This window comes from Cetorhinus maximus, chromosome 2 (genome assembly GCF_964194155.1).
Source record: "Cetorhinus maximus chromosome 2, sCetMax3.hap1.1, whole genome shotgun sequence".
In the NCBI taxonomy this organism is placed as follows: domain Eukaryota; kingdom Metazoa; phylum Chordata; class Chondrichthyes; order Lamniformes; family Cetorhinidae; genus Cetorhinus; species Cetorhinus maximus.
The window spans coordinates 41,745,486-41,773,116 of record NC_135880.1 but is presented as its reverse complement, the minus strand read 5'-3'; the positions used below and the strand labels follow the sequence as shown (position 1 = coordinate 41,773,116).

General features: G+C 42.5%; 1 protein-coding gene across 10 annotated transcripts in view; it reads right to left on the bottom strand.

Annotated features, from left to right (window-relative positions):
* Positions 1–27,631, bottom strand: part of LOC144693754 (soluble lamin-associated protein of 75 kDa-like) — a 104,341-nt gene that overhangs the window by 21,505 nt on the left and 55,205 nt on the right. For all 10 annotated transcript variants that reach the window (XR_013579596.1, XM_078563794.1, XM_078563758.1 and 7 more), the window contains 8 exons: positions 25,564–25,735; positions 17,499–17,678; positions 15,822–15,950; positions 13,626–13,759; positions 11,067–11,121; positions 7,001–7,151; positions 3,155–3,299; positions 2,177–2,839 (listed from right to left, as the gene is read on the bottom strand). Coding sequence is in view for 9 of the 10 variants with exons in the window: in XM_078563794.1 (XP_078419920.1) it covers positions 2,177–2,839; positions 3,155–3,299; positions 7,001–7,151; positions 11,067–11,121; positions 13,626–13,759; positions 15,822–15,950; positions 17,499–17,678; positions 25,564–25,735 (1,629 nt within the window). In the remaining variant the exon portion in view is untranslated. The remainder of the gene's footprint in view (positions 1–2,176; positions 2,840–3,154; positions 3,300–7,000; positions 7,152–11,066; positions 11,122–13,625; positions 13,760–15,821; positions 15,951–17,498; positions 17,679–25,563; positions 25,736–27,631) is intronic.

Genomic DNA, 27,631 nt, shown 5'->3' with positions numbered 1-27,631 from the left:
ATAGATGCTAAGCTAACTGGCCTGTAGTTTCCTGCTTTCTCCCTCTTCCTTTTTGAATAAAGGAGTTACATTCACTATTTTCCAATCAAATGGAACCTTCCCCGAATCTATGGGCAGAAATTTGCGCTAAGTGGGCGGGCACGTGCCCGACCCACTCGAGGGCAAAATGACACATGATGACATCAGGCGAGCGTCCCACTGTCGTGGCACACTCGCATGATATTTTGGTTGGTGGGCACGCGCAGGAGTTGGCAGCGTGCCTGCCGACAATTAACAGGCCTATTAAGGCCATTAAAGTACTAACTGAATGAAATTTTACACTGCCCATCCAACATTACGGTTGACAGACAGGCGACAAGGCCAAGCGGCCTTTGAATTTTTTAGGAAACCTCATCCATGGGCGGGATGAGGTTTCCAACAGCAAATAAAAATTTTTTAAATTCATTCATAACATGTCCCTGCTCATGAGACAGAGTCACATAAGGAGTTGGCAGATGAATTGAACAGGTATTTTTGCATCGGTTTTCATTAGAGGACACAAGTAACATCCCAGAAATAGCTGTAATTCAGGAGATGACAGAGTCACATGAGGGGACAAGTTTTTAACATTGCTAACTTTTTAATTTTTAATGTTATAAATCTTCAGCTCCCTGAGGCAGCTCTGTCATTTCACACCGGCTGGCCATTAATTGGCCAGCAAGAAATCAATGTCGAGGCCTGATCGTGGGCAGTGGTTGGCTTCGTGACCACTCCTGGGCCCACCCGGCAAGGTGAAAATCCTGGCCTAGGAAATTTTGGAAAATTAAAATCATTGCATCAGTTATCTCACTAGCTACTTCTTTCAAGTGCTCGGATGAAGTCCATCAGGACCCAGGGACTTGTCAGCCCTCAGTTCCAACAACTTAATCAGTAACACTTCCCTGTGATTGTAATTTTGAGTTCCTCCCTCCCTTCCATCTCCTGAATTACAGCTATTTCTGGGATGTTACCTATATCCTCTATAGTGAAGACCGATGCAAAATTCCTATTCAATTCATCTGCCAACTCTTTATTTTCCATTATTAATTCCCCACCCTCACATTCTATAGGACCAACGCTCACTTTGTTAACTCTTTGCTTTTTAAAATATCTATAGGAATTCTTCTAGCTAGCTTTCTCTTGTATTCTTAATTTTTCCCTCCTTCCCTCAACTGGAATACTGTGTTCAATTTTGGTCTCCTTATTTGAAAAAAGATATTAGATATAAAAAGTTATAATTGCAGAGAAGGTTCACTTGACTCTTTCCTAGGACGAAGGGCTTATCCTATGAAGAAAAGTGAAACAGGTTGGGCCTACACCCATTGGAGTTAGAAGAATGAGAGGTGATCTTATTGAATTTACAAGATCCTGCGGGGACTTGTTAGGGCAGATGCCAGCAGGATGTTCCACTTGAGGGGGAGACTAGAACTAGGGGACACTGTTTAAGAATAAGAGGTCTCCCTTTTAAGATGGAGATGAGGAGAAACGTTTCTCTCAGAGGGTCGTTAGTCTGTGGAATTTTCTTCCCCAGAGAGTAGTGGAGGCCATTGAAGTTATTCAAGGCTGAATTAGATAGATTTTTAATAGACAAGGGAGTCGAGCGTTATGGGAGGGCAGACAGGAATGTGCAGTTGAGACCATAACCATTAGCAGCCTAATTGAATGGCAGTACAGGTTCGAAAGACAGAATGGCCTACTCTTGCTCCTAAGTCCTATTGTTCCTATATAGGGATCTCACCCTAAATGCAAAGACAAGTAAAACATCAGATATGGTCTACAGATCATCACTATATTAGATGTATTATTACAGTTTCTTTTTTTTTTCAACTACCTGACAGAGGTCTATAAACCATAACAGGCTCTTCAGTGTCATTAAAGGGAGCTGTGATAGTTATTATACATCCTGATTGAAGAAATGCTTCCCTGCATGACTTTTGAAGGCTCAATATTAAACAAACCAAAAGATTTATATTAGTAATATGTTCTACTAGAATATGGGTACAGGCTATCCCGTAAACATGTCTCCTTTCAATTGATCTACATAACAGTTGAAGCAGAATAAAAATCTTCTGCTCTACTCATTTATCTTTGAAACTGGAGTATATTTGTGAATCCAAATGAGGGTAGGAAAGAGAAATGAAAGGATTTCAAACAATACCTTTTTCATCATGTTGCCTTCACTATGACCTTTCAATTCTTCTACAGATTTGGGTCCTTCAGGCTCATTCTCTAACTGATCAGCAGGTGCTCCATTCATAGATTCATTCACTTCCTCATCCACTTCTGTTGAAACCTGAATGATCACTTCCTTATCCCTCATTGCATCTTGAGCAATTTCTTTCTCAGACTTTGTTGAATCTGGAGTAACTTCATCTTCAGTCTTTGTTGACTCATGAGGAGTCCCCCCCTCAGCCTTGTCTGAGTCCTCAGGAATCTCGTCAGCCTTGGTCGTGTCCTCTGGAACCTCCTTGTCAGCCTTGGGTGAGTCTTTGGGAATCTCCTCCTCAGTGTTGGCCGAGTCTTCGGGAATCTCCTCCTCAGCCTTGGTTGAGTCCTCAGGAATCCCCTCCTCAGCCTTAATCGAGTCCTCGGAAATCTGCTCCTCAGTCTTGGTTGAGTCCTTGGGAATTTCCTCTTCAGCCTCGGTCGAGTCCTTGAGAATCTCCTCTTCAGCGCTGGCTGGGTCCTCGGGAATCACCTCCACAGCCCTAACTTGGTCATCGGGAATTACCTGCGCAGCCTTGGTTGAGTCCTGAACAACCTGATCTGTCATTTCGCAGTTTACTGGTTCTGGAATTGTCTCAGATGAAGATTCCTTACCCTAAGTTTAAAACAGATAACAAATTAGTCCATCTTTTCTTTGAGGTTCGCCACAGAAATATTGATCTTGCTGAATGAGGAATTTGTTCACCTATTTGGACAACCTACTTTAAAAAAGTACATGGGTAGTACAAGACTGAAAAATATGGTTGTGGCACATCTAGCTGATCCCCACCATTCAAAAAGTGTCATACTATGTTCTTTTCCTTATATTCCACAATGGCTTTTGGCAAAATAATTATCCAACTCCACCCTGAACTACTGCTGAGCAGTCTGCTCCACACATTCTCAACCCTCTGTATAACGCGCTAATTACCTCAACATCCTGTTCCAGGAGGTCAGTGTGGCCCAACACAACATCACTTGATGTTACTTCTGTGGGACCTTCTGGAAAAGCACACATTTCCTGATTTCCAATTGCTTGTGGAGCATCGTCACTTCCATCTCCCCTGGCTTCAGAACTGTAAAACATGTACATTTCTTTTGTGTGAGAAAGCTCGTAAAACCAGTTGCCTTAACATCTTTATCAGCGCATTATACAAATGTAGATATGAACTGAACTAATATTGTCATTGGCAATAGCAAGAGCTGCAAGAGAGGCTAGGGCAATGTTGACAACTTGAAATTTTAGACGTATTGGAGTATATATTCCAGTCTCATATCTGAAGGGAAAATACATTATTTTCAGATAAATGTTCAGGTATCTCACACAGCACTTATTAATTTGAGGAATCAGGAAGTGAAAGAGAAACAAAGAATTCTACATTTAAAAAGAAAGACTTACATTGATACAGGACTTTTCATGACCACTGTACATCTCAAAGCATTTTACAGCCAATTACGTACTTTGTTGTAACATAGGAAATACAACTGCACAAACAGCAATGTGATAATAGCTGCTGTGACACTGATTGAGGGATAAATATTGGCCGTGACACTGCAGGACCACCCCGGTGGGATAGCTCCCCTGTTCTTCTTCAAAATAGTGCCATGTGATCTTGTACATCCACCCAAGCAGGAACATGGCCTCAGTTTAACATCTCATCTCAAAGACAGCACCTCCGACTGTGCAACACTGCTCAGTGCTGCACTACAGTGTCCGCCTTGATTTTTGTGCTGAAGTCCGGCGGCGGGATTTTCCGCACCCGCCCGCCGCCGATCTTCCAGTCCCGCTGCAAGTCCAGGGACTTCTGGCTGGGGCACTCATCCAAGACGGGTCCCCCCCTCAGCGGGGCCGGAAAATCCCGGTCCTGGAGTGGGACTTGTGACTCAGAGGCAGGAGTGCCATCAAATGATGATCAGGTATGCTGAAACATTAATATTTTGCTTTTTTTATATATATAGATACTGCCGAATTTGCTGAGCGTTTCCAGCTTTCTCGGTTTTCAGTTTTTAAATAACCAACTTGGCCAGAGAAACACTCCTGTTTACCCCAACACCATCTCTTGGAAAAGAGGGTGCTTGTGGACTACAGTGGGTGCAGCAGGTGACCCCAAGCCAAACGTCAATAACTTCACTGCCCGTCATGATAGGTGAAGAATGATCAGTTGGACACAATGGGCTAGAAAACATCCCAGCATATTTCACACGTCCACAGAGAAGCCTAAAAAAGGGGAAACCAGCAAAAAATAAGGATCAAACTGGAGAGGAACAAAAAAAAAGGTATCTTGAGTTGACATCATTATTTAGTTTCCAACTGATTTTCTCTTCCAGCTGGTTAAGATTTTCTGTTTTTTCAAAAAAGCATTTTAAAATGTTTAAGAGAAACATTTCTGTCAGCACAAATTTAGTACCAATCCCCAGCACTCAATGAACCTGAATGCCTGAGCTTTTTTAAAATATGAAGAGTTTTCTCCTGTTTAAACTCAAAAGCATAGGTCAGGGCTACAATTTTATATCTGAGAAAATATGTTGGAACTGCAGCAAGCATATCTGTTTTGTTTAGTGGACTGACAAAACATCAGGCACCTTCACATATGGTCCTTATTTTTTTAATTCGTTCAAGGGATGTGGGTGTCACTGGCTAGGCCAGCATTTATTACCCATCCCCAATTGTCCTTGAGGTGGTGTTGGTGAGCTGCCTTTTTGAACCGCTGCAGTCTATGTGGTGTAGGAACACCCGCTGTGCTGTTAAGGAGAGAGTTCTAGGATTTTGACCCAATGGCGATTGTCATGAAACTATTAATGTATTTAATATTTTGGAAAATATTTTTCTTTTAAAGTAGAGGTTTGTCTGCAGATGTGTCTTAATTGGATTAAAACCAGCTAGTCTGGATGCTTTGATGGGTACTAGTTTTGATATGGAAGAGAGATAACGTGTATTTGCATTTTTTTTGCACACAGCATTCAAGAAGTGGGGCGAAAACTTGACTCCTTCCTAGCAGCTACCAAGCAATATGTTCATATTACAATAAAATTGGTACTATGAAAGGGGTTTCATTGTTAAGAGATAAAGTTCAAAGAGGCTGGTGAGACATTGAGAATCTGAATTCAATCAGTGGTGGTAGGTATAACTTCAGCAGTTTTCAGGTGTGCAGGCAGAGGCAATGTGAGATCAAAAGGCAGCTGTAAGCCTCCAACTGGTCCAACAGGCTCCACAGTGAAAAGAACCTCATTTTGAATTCGTAAGGTGAAAATGCTTTGCCTGGTGTTAGGTTAATTCTATGGGTTGCTGTTCCCTTAATGGAGATTAGTTTGGGAATTTGTTAAAAGGTATGATAGTAGTAATTTGTAGCCATGTGTACATATATTTTTAACCTATGTAACTTAATAAAATGTTTGAATTAGTTTAATGTAAAGCCTCAAGATCTGATTCCTGAATTTAGAATGCATCTCAAACTTAAAATTATTGGTTATGACAGTTGTTTAAAGTTTCCCTCTGGGATTTTTAAAATAACTCCGCTTTACCAATTGCATCAGTCATAACAGCGATATAGTTCCAAGTCATGATAGTGTGTGGCTTGGAGGGATGATGCTCCTATGTATCTGCTGCCCTTGTCCTTTTAGGTGGTAGAGGTCACTGTTGAAGGAGCTGTGGAGTTGCTGCAGTGCATCTTGTAGATGGTACACACTGCTGCCACTGTGTGTCGGTGGTGGAGGGAGTGAATGTTGAAGGTGTTGGATGGAGTGCTGATCAAACAGGCTGCTTGGTCCTGATGGTGTCCCACTTCTTGAGTGTTGTTGGAGCTCCACTCATCCAGGCAAGTGGAGAGTATTCCATCACACTCCTGACTTGTGTCTTGTAGATGGTGGGCCAGTTTTAGGAGTTACGAAGCGAGTTACTCACTGCAGGATTCCTAGACTTTGACCTGCTCTCATAGCCACAGTATTTATATGGCTAGTCCAGTTCAGTTTCTGGTCAGTGGTAACCCCCAGGATGTTGACAGTGGGGGATTCAGCAACAGTAATGACATTGAATGTCAAGGAGAGGTGGCTAGATTCTCTCTTGGTGGAGATGGTCATTGTCTGGCACTTGTGTGGTGTGAATGTTACTTGCCACTTATCAGCCAAAGCCTGAATATTGCCCAAGTCTTGCTGCAAATAGACTTGGACTGCTTCAGAATCATGAATGGTGCTGAACATTGTGCAATCATCTGCAAACACCTCAACTTCTGACCTTATGATGGAGGGAAGGTCCATGATGAAGCAGCTGAAGATGGTTGGGCCTAGGACACTTCCCTGAGGAACTCCTGCAGCGGTATCCTGGGACTGATTTCATTTGATTGACCTTCAACAACCACAACCATCTTCCTTTGTACTAGGTATGACTCCAACTGGTGGAGAGTTTTCCCCCCATTCCCATTGACTCCAGTTCTGCTCGGGCACCTTAATGCCACACTCAGTCAAATGCTGCCCTTATGTCAAGGGTAGTTGCTCTCACCTCACCTCGGGAGTTCAATTCTTTTGTCCATGTTTGAACCAAGGCTGTAATGAACCCAAACTGAGCATCAGTGAGCAGGTTATTGCTGAATAAGTGCCGCCTGATAGCACTGTTGAAGCCCCTTCCATTACTTTACTGATGATCGAGAGTAGACTGATGGGGCGGTAATTGGCCTGGTTGGATTTGTCCTGCCTTTTGTGGGCAATTTTCTACATTGCTGGGTAAGATGCCAGTGTTGTAGCTGTTTAAACTAGCTGAGCTATATATAGTGGGTGCAATTACCTGTTTAATTGATCCTTAGGCACTGCTGGCACAATTGCCTTCTCTTTATCATTTAAATGCTTTCGTTCTGAATCAACATGACATTTTCCTGGTTTGGAACGTTTGGATTGGCTGCTTCTTCCCCGTTTAGCAACAGGTGGTCTGGTTAGCTCTGGAAACAAACATTTTATTGGAACATGGGAGGTCACAAACTAAGCATTTCAAAAAACACCAAGATAAAATATAAGCAACAGCCCGCAAATGACAAAGATTAATGGTGTACATTGAAAAGGAAATCAATTTAAGAACTGTCTTTTATTTCAATAGCACACCCGTAAGTAATGATAGTTTCTGTGTGCTCATTGAGATGTGACACATTAGAAATGGGAAATAGGAAAGCTCTTTCTTCTTGTCAGCCTGGTGTCAGCTGAGCTGCTTCAAAGCTAACTCAGGAGTAATTTAACACAGGGTGAATTTATTCCCCATACCATGATTATGGCCATTCTAAGCAAGACTGGAGGAATGCTGTGTTTTGAGACAAATGAGGAGATCTACGGGATAAAACCATATCTGGAGACATAAGAGACAAAAGGGGGTAGAGAGAGGGCAATGAAGAATGGATACATCTAGGATTGGGGTTCAGAAGGTGGGTGTGTTTTGTTGTGTATTTGGGGTCTAGATGGGGGTTTTGGGGATTGCCTATTCTCCCAAAGTATGCTGCTCGAGTCTGTAGTTTCTTAAAATCATTACTCTATTTACAGCAAGTATTTACACATTTGGACCACTACACAAGGTTGGAGCTTCTCCACCTTCCAGAGTGCTCTTCTCAGTCATGTGATCTGACATCATTATTACATCAGCATCTTGTACGCTTCTGATGTTAACCCTACTCTACAGGTGGTGACAATGAATCATAGAATTGTAACGGCACAGAAGGAGGCCCTTTGGCCCATCGTGTCTGCACCGGCTCTCCAAATGAGCATTATGACCTAGTGCCATTGCCCTGCCTTTTCCCCATACCCCTGCACATTGTTTCTATTCAAATAATCATTTAATGCCCTCTTGAATGCCTCAATTGAACCTGGCTCCACCATACTTCCAGGCAGTGCATTCCAGACCCAAACCACCCGTCACGTGAAAAAGCTTTTTCTTATGTCACGTTTGCAAATGGCAGTTTTTAAAAGGAGAGAGTTTCTGCAAGAAGAAAGGGAGCCATTAACAATGTCACCCAGCATGGGGGCCAGGCAGATTACACAAGTGGTCCTTAATGGATTAGGAAGAGGATTGAAGGAGCTCACGAGAGGTATAAGCTTGGAAAGGGGACAGGGCAAGACGGGAGAGAACGCCACAGTGATGACAAGATGAACTTGGAGTGGGTTGGCAAACATGAGACAAAAATAACAGTTCAAGCTGAAATATCTATTACATACTAAAATCAGTGTTTCACAAAGTTGTTTCAAAATGCATAGAAGAGTCCCATGTCTGACCACTACAATGGAAAAATGCATTCTAAAAATGCCACTATTTACCAGTTGCGCCTGTAGATGGGGCTATAAGCAGTAAATACATTGTTCAATGCCTGTAATATCAACTGTAAAACCCTCTATTGGCACTATTTTATTGCTTAAAAACACTTTCCATCTAGTGTCAATATATAGAGGTTTGTTTCTGATCTATTCCAGTTAGGTGTAACAGAAATTTTAAAAATATCCAGAATAACTTTCCCCTGCACAAACTTTTGTAATTTGCTGAAATAACACTTCATTGAATGACGAAAGGACTTATTCATATCTTGAACACTGCTGCATTATGTAAGTGACAAAAATCAGTGATCCCTCCAAGCCAAGTAAATCTTATAACTGAAGCAAATCTCTTTTACTATTACAAAACAAAAACAAAGATACCTGGAAAAACTCAGCAAGTCTGGCAGCATCTGTGGAGAGGAGCACAGTTAACATTTCGAGTCCGCATGACTCTTCAACAGAACTAAGGAAAAATAGAAAAGGGGTGAAATATAAGCTTATAAGACTCTTCTGTTGAAGAGTCATGCGGACTCGAAACGTTAACTGTGCTCCTCTCCACAGATGCTGCCAGACCTGCTGAGTTTTTCCAGGTATTTTTGTTTTTGTTTTGGATTTCCAGCATCCGCAGTTTTTTTACTTTTATCTCTTTTACTATTAGTCAGTTTCCAACAATAATGTAAATTCCACAATCCATGCATCATGAGCTGCAGTACCCTTCAAAAGGTTATTTGCATTTATACAGTGCTTTTCAAGACCACCAGACCTCTCAAAGCACTTTACAGCTAATGAAGTACTTTCAAGTGTAGACACTGCTGTAGTGCAGGAAAAATGGCAGCCAAATTGTGCACATTAAGTTCCCACGAACAGCAACATGATAATGTTAGCAATTCATTTAGCAAACAGGAACTACTTCAAGCAATTTTAATGTATGCCGGGACTCCGTTCATGCAAAGCACAATCCCTTTCCTCCACTCAAAGAGGAAGGCAACAAACATCATGAAAAGGTCAAACAAATTCCTCCCCCTCCACCTCACCATGAACATTCAGTTTGACCCAGAAACCAAGACATTTTTTAAATCTCCCCCCACTGAGCACTGTCAGGTCCAGGGACTCGAGTAAAGTCCAACCTCACCCTCCTCTCATCTGCTTCCTCCTCCTTCCCCACCTGGGTCCAATGACAGCCCTGCCGTCTAATTCCACTTGACCCATCTACCGCACTTAGTCGCGACTCCCGCATCCAATGCCAGAAGAAAACAGCTATCAAATTTCTAAATCTTCTGACCCTGAGCAATGCCAGGTAAATAACCTTCTAAATAATAAACAGTCACTTTGATTAAATATCGTCAATTTATGGATTTTCTAGAACTTAAAATATTCTAAAACCCATCGATAATAATTGTGATTTGTGGATTAGAAACACAATCGAAAGTTGCACAGGGGCAGGGAGACACAGAACGAGGTTTCATCCACTCAGCTGTAGTGTTTTTCTAAACTAGAATGTGTCTATTGTGACACCAGGAAGAGGCACAAAAATACATTTTCCAACATAACAGTTCTTCTTTCTTCAATTGAAGGATAAATCACTAACTCCAGCAAATCCCTGGCCCAGCAACAGCAGATGGAACCTAGATACCAGTTGTTAAGAATGTGAGACTTTATATTTGAAATTGTCTCCTTTAATTTAAAGTAAAACAGGATATTCTGGAATGGGGTGGGGGGGGTGACAAAATCATACTGAACTCTGCCTGGGACAGGCCCATGTCATTTGATTGCCATGGGGAAAGAGACATCAGGCTGAAACCTATAGAAACTCAAATGTCAGTTTTCACATCTTGCCACAAAAAAAATAAGGGACAGCTGGTCATTCTAGATATAGACCCAGAGAAGCCAAAACAGCTTTTGCTTTGCGAAGCAGAGGAAAAGATCGTATTATGTTAATTACCAAGGAGAACTGTTTTTTCTATTCGAAGAGATGGGGCTATTGGAGACTTAGGGACCAAGGATTCACAGGAATGGGCCTTGTGGCTAGAAGTCAGTCCAAGGATACTCAGAAGACTGAGTGAAGGGACTTTCAAAGGACACTGGAAGACTCACCCTGGTGTGGGAGGGAGAAGGGAGCCTGTTTGAAAAGCCAGAAGAAGTGTGGGACATATCTGTATGGCTACATATATCTGCTGAGAGCATGGAGTAACGTATAAACAGGTCATTAAGTGTTTTCAGTTGAGGTAATTAGTCAATGGGAAAGTACCTTTTCTGAAGTTTGCTATATTAGTTGTCTATTAAGCAATATTTAGTCTGTTGATTTTAGTTTGTCTGCAACAGCAGAAGTCTTAAAGAGTAAAATCTTGTTGTGCGATTATTTTGTTGGGAAATTCACTTTTTTTGAAAGGCTATTGGTCTCCACAGGGATCGTTAACATACTATATAGCTGAATCTATTTTTTTTTTAAAATCAGCAACAAAAGAAAGGTGGCAGATACCATCAGACTTTACATAGTTTCTAACAATATGCAGTGCTCAACAGCAGACAGGCAATTTACAAAATAGACTGGCATATCATCTCACCTTCAGAAAGGACTGAAGAGGCACCTGGCAGTTCTTGGTGAGCATGCAATTCAGTCTGAAAGAGATGATAAATGTTACAACATCGACCTTATTCAGTCTAGTAAATTGCTAATATTTCAGCTTTTCCATTTTTTGTTCCATTTCACTAAAAACAGAAATATAACCTTCTACCATCAGAAAAGCTTTGAAGAAAGAACAACTTCCTATCCCTGCCAGACCAATCAGATCCTCAGCCCTTTGAACTCCGGTGAAATTTCTAGTCCAGATGGATTCTTTCCCATTACGCTCAAGAACTGTTCCTCCAAGCACAGCCCCGTTCCATGCAGTCTCTTCAATCGCTTTCTTCTGGTCCACCTTGAAGATTTGTTTATATTTACCTTATCCAAAATAAAAAACTCTTTCTCATCGTCCCAAATACCATCCTATGCTATTGAAGCTGCAGTTAATTCAAGTCACTTCTGAAATTTTTCACCTAATCTACTGTGGCTGGTATGTTTTCCAGTAAGATGAGTCCACTGCTGATTTTGTTGCTGATATACCACACGTCTGGAACTCCTGTTCTTGAATACCCTAGTGAATCATTCATTTGTCATTGCCTTAGAACCTTCAAAAAGGCACTGGGCACTTCTAAGCAAAAGTGCCCCAAAGCTATCCCTGTAACTAACTAGCTCCTCTAAAAGCATTGTGCCTCAGTTGATGACTGATCCATTAACTCAAATATTTTGCCTTTAGTTTAGGGTTCTCTTTTCAGTTCCTTCTCAGTATCAATAACTCCCCCCATCCCTGCCCCACAGCACCTATAGCCCAATTATATCTCTTCTTGTTGATTCCACTCTACATTTATCAATTTACTTCCGAGTGCATGCCCTGTGTGTGTTCACAACTCTAATCTTCTCATAAATCACCAAGATCTTCATCTTGCCTCAGCTCCTCAATGAGGCAATAAAAATATTGTTTCCCTCACTTCTTCAAAAGACAGTTTCTTCATAACTCTGGCAAGCTTCCTCTGTTGACCTTTGAAGGCCCTACCCTTCATCTAGCAAAGGCTTATATCTCCTCCACTCAAATGGAATTCCCACATTCCCTCCATTGTTAAACTAACTCCAAGAAATTACATTTCCCTTTGATGCCCTATAACTCTTTTCACCATAACACTCAGTTCTGTATAATGCTCCCAGCAGTCAGTCCCTTGTTGTTCTTGTTGTTCTCACAGCTAGCAAAACTCTTCCAACATCTTGTGCACTCCTGGTCTGGACATTCAAAATTGTACAATGCACAACCCATTACTCGCCTCTAACCCACAATCTCTCTTGCCATAGTATTATGTTCAGGGCTCCTCTGAACTGTCCTCTCCTGTTCCCCCTAAGCTACAAATACATTATTCTACACAATCATCTTTCTCTCCACATCAAATGACAAACACTCATTTATCATATAAAAGCTTCAGGTCACCCCAAAGAGCTACTGCCCATTCTGTTCTTTTGAAGTGTAGTCACTGGTAATGTAGGTGATCGCAGTGGCCAATTTAGGAATAGCAGGGTTCAAATAGTAATGAGTTAAATGACCAGCAAATCTGTTTTACTGATGTTGGACACCAGTAGCACACACCTCCTCTGCTTTGAATAGTGCCATGGAATCTTTTACATCCACCCAAGAGGACAGATTGGGGTCTCAATTTATTATATCGTCCAAAAGATGGCACTTCTGAAGGTTGGCACAGACATCCAGTTTCACTCAACTGGCCATTCATTTGTGGGCCCAGTGCGTCAGCTTACTATACCATCATGGGGCCGTTAGAGCTGAGCACAACCCTGTCCTCACCAAAAATCCACATCCTCACACTTTCCAACAAGAACTACAGGATAGCAATCAGGAGTGGGAACATTCTGGCTAAATGTCCACCCCTCTAGGCTACAGGTTCTGAGGTCAAATTTAATGCACAACCAGTGCTAACAGAGTTACCCAATTGTTGATGCCATAACGTGCAATTCTTGCTCTGTCTGAACTCTCCAACCCTAAATTTGCTGGAAATACACAGCTGGTCCATTTCAGGTGAAAGCGGACAATAGTATATTTGCAGACTTTTCTGCCTTTATTTTGCACGTACATAATTCTACTTCAGGAGAAAAGTGCGTAGTAGTTCGCATCTTGAAGTGAGTTTGTTGAGAGGCTATTTTGAACTGGCAATTTTTTAAAAATGAAAATTGTATAATTTTTCAAAATTAATTATTTTTTCAAACAATGTAGCAGAAATAGGGAAATTTTAGTGAAAGTGAAAAAAAGATTTGTTCGGGAGAATTACCGAAGAACAAAAATTAAAATTTAAACCTCTCAAGAAATAGCAGTCAGCAATGCACTGTTAATAATCTCTATTCATGAAACAATCTTAAGGAATTCCTGAATAAGTCAACAAGCTTCACTTTGAGATAACAGTGACAGTGACTTGCTCTCTACAAAATAACTTCAATTTCCTTAGGTTCCGATCATTCTAGGCTCTCTCAGCCCCTTCCCTATGCCAGCCATCCTGTGCAAAGAGAAACTCAGCAGGATGGGACCTACAGACAGTTCCGAGATATTTGGTTGCCTCTCCACTTTGTTAAACAGTTGCCTTCCAGTTTCGCTCTCTGTTAAGTCTAGGGATGAAGATTCTCCTCTTACTGGTCCATGTTCATCAGCATGCGAGACATCCATACCTTGAGGGCAACACAAATGACCAGATTGTCAACATACTGCACAGAAAATTAGCATCATACGTTTTGTATAAAGCAGAAAGAGAACAGAAACATTGTCCTGAGGTTGCTATACTGTGCTCCCAGCGGAGCACTGATTACCATGATTCAGTATACCGGTTTATGGTATTTCCAATTATCCAGTCTTTAAAATCAAATGGTTTGAAATTCGAGGGCAATATGAATGGGCCACAATTCCTCCCTGTGCCTGATTCATTGATTTATACTTGTGTCATGCATAACTCCAAAATACTTTAGGTATCCTTTTTTAAAAAAAAAACACATAAATCTGCACCCATTTTAGGAGTAGGTAATGCAGTTTTCCTAAAATAAAAGGAAAATACTGTGGCTGCTGGAAATCCAAAAGAAAAACAGAAATGCTGGAAAAATTCAGATCTGGCAACATCTGTGATGAGAGAAACAGAGTTAACGTTTCGAGTACATATAACTCGTGTGGACTCGAAACATTAACTCTGTTTTTCTCTCCACAGATGCTAACAGACCTGCTGAATCTTTCCACAGCATTTTCTGTTTTTATTTAAGCAGTTTTCCTACTTGCACTTTAACATTAGAAAATGGTTGAGGAGTTCACCTAGAATTTGTAAGTGGGAAGCAATTTGCGCACATTTCAGCGCACCCCCACCCCACCCCACCCTCTCAGAATGTACTTTTATGTTCCAATATGTATTAAGGTCTAACAAGCCTTGGTATTTCCATCTCTGCAGTGACTCCTATATTCATCCGGAATAGTCATCCACGAAGATGGATATGCAAGAATAGAAAAGACATTCAGCTCACACAGGGTACTACACTAAATCAGATCAAGCACTTATGGTCCTCTGCCCTATGGCCTCACGTGGCTTGATGTCTGATTTTGCTTTATAACGCTCATGTGAAGCGCCTTGGGACGCTTTATTGCATGAATGGCACTAGACAATTACAAGTTGTGTTGTCGTAAATGGTCACCAAGGTTGACCAACTGAGAGAACCTCTGCAGTTATGCTGCTTAAAAACAAAATCCGTTTGCAGGCTTTAGAGCTGCAAGGTCTCACGCAGATTAAACAAGATCAGGTTTCAGGACACAGAGTTCAGACTCAGCAACGCATGGGGTGGAATTTAATGCCCTCCTCCAAAGTGAGTTTGGAGATGGGGAGGCATTTGATCAGGTAGGAGGTGCTGAGTGGGGACCCTGCTGTCTTCCCATCTCTGCCCCAAACAAGTCCAGGGCTGGAAGGCCGATGGCCGCCTTCTTGTCCCACATCAATTGAGGCCCCCAAGTGGGTGATAAATGTCCACTTCAGGGTCACATCCTCCTGTCACCAGGTATTCAACCAGGGCAGTGAGGTCGGCAGGTACTCAATGCCTGATTGAGGGACCCCAGCAGGGGGATGGGAGGGAGGCGAGCTGAGAGCCAACCCTTGCCCTTGCCTCCGAACTTCATCCCCCATGACCCTCGCCCTGCGACCACATCCTGCCCTCACTCATCTGTGCCGTGGGACCCTCGCTGATCCTGGGTCTCAGGTGGGTGCATTACCGGACGTTGCCACCACTCCCCTGGTGACATGACATGCACTGAACAGCTGCCAGCCTCTGATTGGCTAGCAGCTCAGAAGGCAGGACCTCCGCCCCTGGAGTCCTTGGTCCCTGGAAAGGCCCCGCACTGGCCACTTAATTGCCTTACTGGCACTTTGTACAGTGGGCTTTCCCCAAAGGAAGCGTCACAGGGCTCTCACTGGCTCTTCAGCCAGTAGGCAAGATTTCTGTTGCCTGGATTAAATTCCGCAAACGTGGTTTGCACACTTGTTCTGTACATCACCGTTCTGACAGGAATCAAGTACAGCAGAAAAGTTGCAGAAATCATCCTTTCATATGAAATCCCAATACACACAGATTTTTTTTTAAATTGGCAAACATATTTAGCTAAAACATGGGGAGAATGGGAAAGAGAGATAACAATTGTCAGGTTCAGATAGGTGGAACGAGAAGCCAAGACTTTGGCAGCTTCAGTCGAAGTTTCTTGCATTACCTTTTACAGGGGAGATCTGTGTCAGTAGTCTGTCTGCAATACGAACTCGCTGGAACGGGTGCCCAACACCTTCAACCTCCCAAAGAAGGCTGTGGTCATCAGGATAATTGTTCAAATACTTCCTGCAAACTGAAGAAATGAAGGAGCCAAGTATAATAAAGGTAAAGAATGTTATTGATCAGCTTGTTATAATGGCAGCTGAGCTTCCTCCATTATTAAGCTAATGCAACTGTAATTATCCTTAAACCTTGCTGCTTCTCTACTTCTCTCTCCTCCTTTAATACCTTCAACACTCCTTGCAACATTTTACTATTTTAAAAGGTGTTATATAATTTATTAATTCACTCATGTGATGTGAGCATTGCTAGCAAACTGCCCACCCTTAATTGCTTTTAAGAAGGTGGTGGGGAGCTGCATACTTGAACTACTACAGTCTGTGTGGTACAGATACACCACAATGCTGTTAGGGAATGCGTTCCAGGACCTTGATACACCAACAGCGAAGGAATGGCAGTATAGTTACATTTCAGGGTGTTGTGCTACTTGAAAGAGGACTTCCAGTTGGTGGTGTTCCCTTGAGTCTACTGCCCTTGCTCTTCTACATGGTAGAAGTTGCTGGTTCAGAAGATTTTGTCGAAGGAGCCTTGACAAGTTGCTGCAGTGAATCTTGTATATGGTACTCTGCTGCCCCTACGTGCTGGTGGTGGAGGGTGTGAACGTTTAAGGTGGTGGATGTGGTGCCACTCAAATGGCTGCTTTGCCCTGGATGGTGTCGAGCTTCGACAGTTGCACTGATCCAGGCAAGTGGAGAAAATTTCAGCACACTTCTGGTTTGTGCTTTAAAGATGCTGGACAGGCTCTGGGGAGTCAGATGATGAGTTACTTGCTGCTGAATTCTCCACCTCTGACCTGCTCTTGTAGCCACTGTATTTATATGGCTGGTCTACTCAAGTTTCTGGTCAATGGTAATCCCCAGGATATGGATGATGGGAGATTCAGCGATGATAGTGACGTTGAAAGTCAAAGGGAGATGGTTAGATTCTCTCCTGTTGGAGATGGTCATTGCCTGGCACTTGTGTGGCATGAATGTTACTTGCCACTTGTCAGCCCAGCCCTGAATGTTCTCCAGGTCTTGCTGCACGTGGACACAGACTGTTTCATTAACTGGAGACTCTTGAATGGTGCTGAACATTGTTCGCTGACGATTGCACAATCCTACTGCTGACCTTATGTTGGAGGGAAGGTTATTGGTGAAGCTTCTGAAGAGGTTTGGGCCTAAGACACTACTCTGTATCAAGTTATCGTCGTAGTAATATGCACTCCTGAAACTTCATGCAACACCAACACTCCTTAACTGAAAAAGATGCTAACATAATGAAAATGCTCTGGATAAACCGGGATGATCAAGCCAAGGAGATCGCTAAAGGGTATTTACTTCACAACACTGATGTTCGGGATGTGGAGCTTTGAGTATTCTCCATTGGACTTTGCTATATTTTAGTAAAATAACTAATAATTTTTTTTTAAATGATAAATCACAGGTTTTCTGCAGTAAATTATATTTTTACTAGAACCTTCACAAGTTAATTTTTTCAAAGCATCTACATGTTCCAACAATTCTACTTTATCAATTCTCAAGAAAACCCTTTTTACAAAGCAAAATATATTTCATTTTACCTCCATACATGGAGGCTGAGAGTGGGTATTTCAGACCCAGTGTATCTTCTGTGAAACAGTCAACAAAATCCTCCAGCATCTGTAGACCATATCCCTTCCCACGGTGCTTCTTCCTCACAAAGATGGTGTCTAGTATTGGCAGCTGGTAGCACTGAGTCAGGAAAGTATCGCATTTGCTTCCTACAAAGTCAATATTTAAAACATTACCATCAGGGTGGCTGTAAAGTGATCATGAACCATGAACAACCCACCACATAAATTTACTGAACGGGGTGACATTGGGCTCCACAGGCTAAGGGCACAAAATTGATGCCTTCTCTGTGCTGAGGGTTCTTGTTCATAATCTGCATCACTGTCCCTGATTAGGGAAAAGAGAGGCCCCCAGGGTTTCACTGAGAGTGCAGACCCATAAAGGGGTTATGAGAGTGGGAGGATGTTTCCAAAGCCAGAAAGAACTGTTGACTTGGCTTGGCTGACATCTTTATATGGTTATAATAAGATTTTTCTGTGATCTCTTTTGTCAATGTCTCAATATATTTAAGAGATGTAAAGTGCTTAAAGCTCCTGTTATTGATACTATAATGTTCTGCTTGACTGACACTTATATAGGATTGTAGGAACACCAGATTTTTTCCGAAGAATTACGAATGGATTTTTTTTTCTAAGCGGTTTCTCTCATGCCATTGTTACTATAGGGCTCATTGGTTCTGTACATAGTGTTAACTGGGCATGAAAGAGCCATGGGTTGGCATGGGTAAAAACATTTGAACTTAATTTCAAAAGGTTCCCAGTTACAGAATATGGTTCATGACTCCTCTGAGCTCTGTGTACCTCGAGTCATGGAGAAGCTGGCCCAACTCCATAAAAACTGCGGGGAGTTAATAGATGCCTACCCACACAATGGAGCTGGCCAGGTCAGAAGTGCAGGGTGTGAACTCGCTTCCCGCATCCTTATCCCGGACAGGGTCCCACCTTGTCCTTTTTAAATGGCTCCAAAGTCCTCCTCACTCTGCGAAAATCCAGGCCAAGGTATCAAATTAAATAAAAGAGAAACTGGCCAGGATTTCTAGCCAATGGAAATATTAATATCTGGACACCAGGTTCTGCTGCAATGGTCCTTGAAGCCACAAAGGCAGCTGGCAATCACTGAATGAAAATCCAATCAGTTAGCAAGGGGTTCTTCCATACTGACCAGAGTTAGCATCCTTGGGAGGGAAAGAGCAGGAAGAAAAAAAAAGTCTAGGTATTAAAGCTATTAAATTATTACATTTATGGCCAAAAAATATTCTTTTTTAAAACTTAAATTTCCTCACAGTAAACAATCAAGTATCAATTCTGCACATTGTTCCTTTTCAAGTAACAATCTAGTTCCCTTTTAAATGCCTCATTATTCCCACTATTAAAGGATCTCCCTATCCATGTTACTCTATAGAAATGAAAGATATTATAGGAGATTCTGTGGATTGAATTTTGTTGCTGGCTGCTCCTTCAAACACAATGTTGATGGGGTTGGGGGGGGGGCACGGTGCGGTGAGATTTTATGGAGATTGCAGTCTCCCAATGGTGGGATCAGATGCAGAGATAAAGTCAGCAGCATGTTGAGCCTCATGCCAGCCTGTGGCAGATTCCTACCTGTAACACATTTGCACGCTATGAATACATGTTAACATAAAACGTTTTATCAATCACGTCCTATCTTCAAGATAAAGTCATCGGCGCACGAGAATCTCGTAGCACCCAGTGCGCATTTGTTTAAAGGTGGTGCGCACCCTTTGGCTTTATACAGTTGTGTGTTAAGGTCAGGGGTTTTCCTTGCTGAAGTCCACAGCACAAGGAAGGTGAGCAGGAGAATGGCAGCTTGCATGGAGGCCTGGGATCAGCAAGAGTGAGTCAGTAGTGAGGGAGCCGTGTGGAGTCTGGTCAGAGACATGGAGACGTAAAAGAGGGATCCAGGGGAAGACAGAGGGTGGAATCAGGGCCGGGGGGGGGGGAGGGATGGTGGGAAAAATCAACCAAGGTGAGAAAATAAGGGGCCCAAAAGGCAGTGTCAGTACTGTCCAAATGGGTGTTCATGCAAGGTACTGACTGGCTTACAGGGCTTTGAGGTACCTACAACATTTCAATTTTTCCTGCTGAGAATGATCTCGGGACAATCTCCTTTACAACGCATAGAAGGGTGTGTCAGCTGAGCCTGCAAGTTCACCCATGTCCCACAGAATGGTGTACACAACACTGGACACGCACATGAATATTCAATAAAGAGTATACGAGAAAGAAAATTCAAACAGGCCTGAACTTCCAGGGAGTGGCAATCAGAGTCGGATTGCCACTCCGCTCCTAGTTAGTTACCTGGAAATCCACCTGCCCCATCCCTGTCTGACCTTCCGACTCAGGCCAGTGAGACACCTGTAGGGCAGCGCGCTACTGAGACCCTCTGTCGAGGGCTGCAGAGTTGGAGCCATAAAGCAGGTAGGTTTAAAGGTCCAACCACTTTCAGAAGCCAGAGAGAAGGTAGGCTCATCAAGTAAGTGGGTAGGACTGGGGGTGGGGACAGTTGGTTGGGGTGAAGGGGGAGCAGCGGCGGTCGCTCGCTCAGGCGGGGGTCAATCGGTCAGTCTGGGGAGTACCATGGGGAGTCAGTACGATAGTTACCCAGGAGCTAGAAGTGGTTTTAATTCTAACAATTTTTTCTCGATAACTATTACTATATGACAGTTGTTTACAATTTAAATCGTACTTTCAGATGGTTCCGATTGCAGAGCAATTGCCCAATGGAGGTTTGAACTTCCCAGCGGAGGGCCGGGGGCACAGAGGAAGGGGGTTCCCTAGTGCGTCTTTAGGTTATCCCCCAGTTACGACACGTGCAAGCTCAGAAGTTCCAGGCCAAAATTTTTTCTTCCATAATAAAAGGAAAAGTCCCTAACACCCCTGATGTCCCCCATCAATGCGTGCCAACCCATGAGGCGTGCCAGTACATTTAGCTCTCTAAGCTAGTGTCAACAAACAACAATGATAGAGACGTGAATAAAGTGAAACCAATGTGAAATATCTATAAGTGAAATTTAAATTTGAAAAACCCTTGCGCTCTCAAGTCTTATGTCAATGACAATGAGTTGAGAGCAAAGTTTTTGCCATGATGAAGAGCCCCCCTGGTTGACCAGGAGACAAACTGCCCACCCATAGCTGCTGCATTGTCAGCTGATGCCATGTTCTCAGCCTAAAAGAATTCCCTGCCGTGTGATCGCACGCATTTCCCATGCACACCGGCAGCACTTCAAATTTAAATTGTAATCGCATGGGAAACAAGAAAAAGCAAAGAGAATGGGAGTGGTGCACGAATGCTGTCAGGAACGGCTTGCTATTGACAAAATCCCCCCGCCCCCAACGTGTTCACAGGAGGAAGGGAAAAGAATGCAGAATGCAAAAAACAGTGCAGCAAGAACAGATTCACCACAGAATTAACTCAAGCATCTTGCACACAAAAGTTCCACCTATCGAGAAATAGAATAAACAAGCCCATTAAGGTGCCTTGCCAAGAGTTCAGCATATATTGGGCAAAGGGATATGGGGATAGTGTGGGAAAAAAGCATCGAAGTGGAAGATCAACCATGATCGTGTTGAACGATGGAGCAGGCTCAGCGGGCTGAATGGCCTACTCCTGTTCCTATCTCTGCTTGAAGGAGCTTCGGTTAGTTTTAGACACTGTACTCAGGTTAAAGCATCGAGTGTCCCAATAGAAAAGTTAAAATTTTGAGAGAAATGGATCATGTATCACCAGTATATTGGTGCTGCAGTATATACACAATCTACAGAAGGCACTCTAACGAGGCACCAAGGTTACTTTAACAACACTGCTCACCCAGGGAACCACTACCACCACGTACAAAAGCAGCATTATCAAAGGAACAATCAAATTCACCTCAAAACCACAGATCATTCTGACTTGGACATACATTACTGTCCCTTCTTCATTCCGGGTCAATTCAGAATCCTGGAATGGTTACAGCACAGAAGAAGGCAATTTAGCCGTCGTGTCAATGCCAGCTCTCTGCAAGACCAACTCACCTGGTCTCACTCCTCCGCCTTCGCCCCAGTAGCCCTGCAAATTTTCTCTCTTCAGAAAATTATCCAACTCCCTTTTGAAAACGTCAATTGAATCTACCTTGACCACAATCTCAGGCAGTGCATTAGAGGTCCTTACTGCTCACTGCATAAAAAAAGATGTGCCTCACATCATCGTTGCTTCATTTGCCACTCACCTGACATTGGTATCCTTTGGTTCTCAACTGTTCCACCAAGGGGAATAGTTTCTCCCTACCCACTCTGTCCAGACCCCTTATGATTTTGAATGGCTTTATCAAATCTTCTCTCAACCAAGGAAAACAACCCCAGCTTCTCCAATTGATTCACATAACTGAAGCCACTCATCACTTTTGTAAATCTTTTCTGCACCTTCTCTAAAGTCTTCACATCCTTCCTAAAGGGCGATGCTCAGAATTGGACACAATTCTCCAGTTGAGGCCAAACCAGTGTTTTATAGAGATTCATTATAATTCCCTTGCTCTTGTATTCTATGCCCCTATCTATAAAGCCCAAGGTCCCAAATGCTGTATTAACCACTTGCTCACTTCTACCTTCAGCAATTTGTGCACATGTATCCCCAGGTACCTCTGCTTCTGCACCTCATTAGCCTCTCCTTGTTCTTCCTGCCCAAATGTATCACTTCACATATCTCTGCATTAAAATTTGATCTGCCATGTGTCTGCCCATTCCATCAGCCAGTACATGCCCTCTTGAAGTCTATCACTATCCTCCTCATAGTTCACAATAGTTCCACATTTTGTGTAACCTTCAAATTTTGAAATTATGCCCTACACAAGGGAAGCCATGATCTTAATACCGACCCCGGGGAACCCCGCCTTCCTCCAGCCCAAAAAAAAATCCACTACTCTGTTTCCAGTCACTCAACCAACTTTGTCTTCATGCTGCCACTGTCTCTTTTATTCTACCGGCTTTAACTTTGCTGACAAGGCTGTTATGAAGAACTGTATTAAACGCCTTTTGGAAGTCCACGTATACTACATCAACCCTCTCTAATAAATAAACATCAGAAAACTCGAGTTAATTAAAGAAGTTTGCCCTAAATCCCTGCTGGATTTTCTTAATCAATCCACATTTATCCGAGTGACTTAATTTTTGTCCCAGATTATCCTTTCTAAAAGCTTACCCACCACTGAAGTTAAGCCTGTGGTTGCTGGGCTTATCCTTAAGCCACTTTTTGAACAAGGGTGTAACATTTGCAATTCTCCAGTCCTCTGGCACCACCCCAGCATCTAAGGAGGATTGAAAGATTACGGCCGGTGTCTCCACTATATCCACTCTGGCTACGTTCAGTATCCGTGGATGCATCTGATCCTGTCCTGGTGACTTAACAACTTTAAATACCACCAGTCTATCGAATACCTCCTCTTCATCAATTTTTAACCCATCCAGTCTCATCTCCCTCTTCTTTCACTATGACTTTGGCAGCATCTTATTCCTTGGTAAAAAGAAATGCAAAGTACTCATTTGGTACTTTAGCCATGAAGGCAGGTGGCATGGCTAAGTCCCCTTTTTAGTTCTTAACTGGCCCCATTCAAGACTTTAGGATTTCTTTTATGTTAGTCTCTTCTCATGCTTCTCTTATTTTTTTTCCACCTCCCCTCTGAATCTTCTATATTTAACCCGGTTCTCCCTTGCATTATCAACCTGACATCTGTCATATGCATCTTTTTGCTGCTTCATCTTTTTCTTGAAGGGAGCTCTGGCTTTGTTTGTCCTGCTTTTCCCCCTCATCAGAACATATGTGAACTATCTCCTCTTTAATGAGAGTTCATTGTTCCAGTACAGTTCTGTGCGCCAATTATTCCAATTTATCTGGGCCAGATCCATTCTCACCCCACTGAAATTGGCCCTTCCTCAGTTAAATTATTTTTATTCCAGATTGTTCCTTGTCTTTTCAATAGCTAATCAAAACTTCATGACACTATGGTCATTGTCCCCCAAGTGTTCTCCTACTGACACTTGATCCACTTTACCCAACTCAGTCTACAGATCCAGCAATCCCTCATTGGCCCGGAAATGTACTGATCTAGAAAATTCTCCTGAACACACTTTAGAAACTCATTCCCCTGCCCTATCCTTCTCACTATTACTATCCTAGTCTCTGCCCTTTATATTACTATCCCAGTCCTAATACCACTTAATCCAGTCCTATCCCCACCGAATACCATTCTGGAAGCATCAGTAGCATAACAACTACATCTCCTTGAGGGTAACTAGAGAGGGAAAAAAATATGACCTTGCCAAATGTCATTCATATCCAAGAGCAAGTGAAAGAAAACACATTATTTCATTTGGATTTCGGATCCCCAAACTAAAACTGTTAATGGTGCATCCTTTTTTAAAAAAAAGGGGACATGGAGAAATACATGCCTGGAATAAGGACTCCAAAGATAATTAAATGTTATATAAAACATGACATGTCCTGAACCACCATGGAAGTAAGCATCATTTAAAGCAGGCAATGTGTAGTGTACAATGCCTGTATTTTATATGCCTGTTTATCCCTTGTATTCCCAACCTCCCTCATCCCCCTCCTCCATCCCATTCATCTTAGTACATGTTGCATTTCTTCATTCTTTCATGGGACGTGGGTGTCGCTGGTATGGCCATCATTTGCTGCCCATCTCTAAATGCCCTTGAATTGAGTGGGCAATTAAGAGTGGGTCTGCAATCACATGTAGGCCAGACCAGGTAAGGATGGCAGTGAACTAGATAGGTTTTTACAACCATCAATGATACTAATTACTAGCTTTATAATTTCAGATTTATTAATTGAAATCAAATTCCATCATCTGCCATGGTGGGATTTGAATCCATGTACCCTGGGCATTAGCCTGGACCTCTGGATTACTAGTCCAGTGATATTACTACTATGCCATCATCTCCACGGGGCCATGTTCCTACTCCCAGTTTTCTTGCCTCTAGTTTAGGATGAAAATGAAGTAAGAGTAGGGTAAGGGAAGGGGCTAGGAAATATGAGAGGGCATTTCCATGAGATTAGATCAGTTTGATTTCTGTGGGCAGAACAGCTTTTTTTCCCCAAACAATCAATCTGTTTCCAGTCACTGCTAGGCCTTCATGAGGCATTCGAAGATGACAGAGTCTACTGAATTACACGATAAATTAATATTTCTTAGATTTATAGTGGGAAACTACTTCAGAGATAAAGTTGAAAGGTCGCAGTGCCTGTTGACAACTAAACAATGTGGAATCAGTAAAATATGCCAGCAAAAGTCAGAGACTTTAGGAAAGGGGGTGAGGGAAATGAAAAAAATACACAACACACACCCTGGATCAGACAAACAGGGAATAGTGATGCTGCAGCGTGAGTAAGATGGGAAAGTGAGGGAAGAACTGATATTTAAAATACATTCAGCCAATAGAATCTTAAAGCACAGAAGACGGAAGTCATTCTACCTATCATGCTTGTGCCAACTCTCTGAAAGAGCTATCTAATTAGTTCCACTCCAGGACTCTTTCCCCAAAGCCATACAAATGTTTATTTTTCAATTATATATTCAATTCCCTTTTGAAAGCTCACATGAAATCTTCATTCACCATCTTTTCAGGCAGTGCATTCCAGATCATAACTCGCTGCACAAAAGAAAATTCACATCTGGCCTCGGATTCTTTTGCCTTTTATCTTAAGTTGTGTCCTCTGATTATTGATCCTCCTGCCAGTGGAAATGGTTTCTTCTTATTAACTCTTATAAAAACCAATGCCCCCCCCCACTGCCGTCATAACAAACCCCATAGATTTTGAACATCTCTATTTAATCTCCTTTTAACTTCTTCTGCTCCAAGGAGAAAAATCCCAACTTCCCTACTCTCCACATATCTGATGTTCCTCATCCCTGGTGTCATTCTGGTAAACATTGGCTGCACTGTCTCTTAGGCCTCCACCTTCGCCAGTAAATAAATGTCAGTCGTGTGCGCGTGTGCCCAACCCCATCCAGGATACCTGCTATTTTGATGGAGTAGAATCCAATCGCTTTCCCAGACTTCCAGAGAATTTTAGCATATTCAGTGACACCGTGGCAAAGAAAAGGGAGCTCGTCGCCACTCATTTCCTGTGCTCTGTAAATGATGCGGTTCAAAACATACAACACAATCCGCTCCCCAAGTGATGTTACCTAGCAATAAATGACAGTAGAATGTTAGTAACTTAATTTCGACTATGTGTATATCCATTCACCAGTCCATCTATATCCTTCTTATTGCTAATTAAATTTTCAAATTAAGTGTCAACTGGAAACTTTGAAATTATGCCCTGTATATCCAAGTCCAGTTCATTAATACATATCAAAAAAAAAAGGAGCAGTTCTAATACCAATCTCTGGGAACATTACTGTACATATGAAAGAGCGTTTCCACAAGGTTAGAGCGGTTTGATTCCTATGTTTCCCTACAGTCTGAAAAACAACCATCCACTACTACACAGTGCTTTCTGTCCCTTAGTCAATTTTGTATCCATGCCACCACTGCCTCGTTTAATCCAGTGGGCTTTAATTTTGCTAACAAGTCTATCGTGTGGTACAGTACTTTATCAAAACTCCCTTTGAAAGTCCACATATACAGAATACAACATCAACCCTCTTCGTTATTGCATAAAAAACTCAATCAAGTTAGTCAGACATGATTTGCCTTTAAGAAATCCATGCTGGCTGTCACTAACCCACATTCTTACCTGTGCCAATGAATTTTGTCTCTGATTATTATCTCAAAGTTTCCCACCACAGACATTATGTTGACTGGACTACAGGTACCAGGTTTATCCATCTCCTCTTTTCCTGAACAGTGTGCACATTAACAAGCCTCCAGTCCTCTGGCACTGCCCCCATATCTAAGGAGAATTGGAAGATTGTAACCATACCCTCTGCCGTCATCAAGTGTACTTCTTAGCAACTGAGGATCCATCCCATCTGAACTGGGTGAGTTTTCTACTTTGAACGCTGTCAACTGTCTTATCTTTATCGATTGTTAGCCTGACCAATTTCCCGATTACCTCCTCTTTACCTGTGGTGTTTGCAGCAGCATCTTCTTTAGTGAATAAAGATGTAATGGTTTCACCCTTGTTTGTTAGTCTGTTTGTCTGTAAACAATATATGCCCTTTCTTTCCCCCTCATGGGAATGTATTTAGTTTGTACCTGAACTACCTAATCTTCAAAGGCATCTCATTACTCATTTAAATACTGTGGCTACAAGAGCAGGTCAGAGGCTAGGAATCGAGCGGTGAGTAACTCACCTCCTGACTCCCCAGAGTTGTCCACTGTCTACAAGGCACAGGTCAGGAGTGCAATGGAATACTCCCCACTTGCTTGGATGAGTGCAGCTTCAACAACACTCAAGAAGCTGGAAACCGTCCAGGACAAAGCAACCCGCTTGATTGGCACCCCATCTGCAAACATTCACTCCCTCCACTACCGACGCACAGTGGCAGCAGTGTGTACCATCTACAAGATGCACTGCAGGAACTCATCAAGGCTCCTTAGACAGCACCTTCCAAACCCATGACCACTGCCATCTAGAAGGATAAGGGCAGCAGACAGATGGGAACATCACTGCCTGGAATTTCCCCTCCAAGTCACTCACTATCCTGACTTGGAAATATACCGCCATTCCTTCACTGTCGCTAGGTCAAAATCCTGGAACTCCCTCCCTAACAGCACTGTGCATGTATCTACACCACATGGACTGCAGCAGCTCATGAAGGCAGCTCACCACCACCTTCTCAAGAGCAATTAGGGATGGGTAATAAATGCTGGCCTAGCCAGCGATGCCCACATCTCTTGAATTAAATTTTAAAAGCTTAACTGTTTTATTTGTGAATCTTTGATTCCAACCCACCTCAGTTAGATCCCCTTTCAACTTGCTGAAATTAGCCCTTCAACTAGTTGAGTATTTTCACATTTGATTGTTCCTTGCCCCTTTCCATAGCTACTGCAAACCTAGTGATATTGCAGTCACTGTTTCCCAAGTGCTCCTCCCACTTGGCCCACTTCAAATTCCGCAGAACCAGATCTAATCA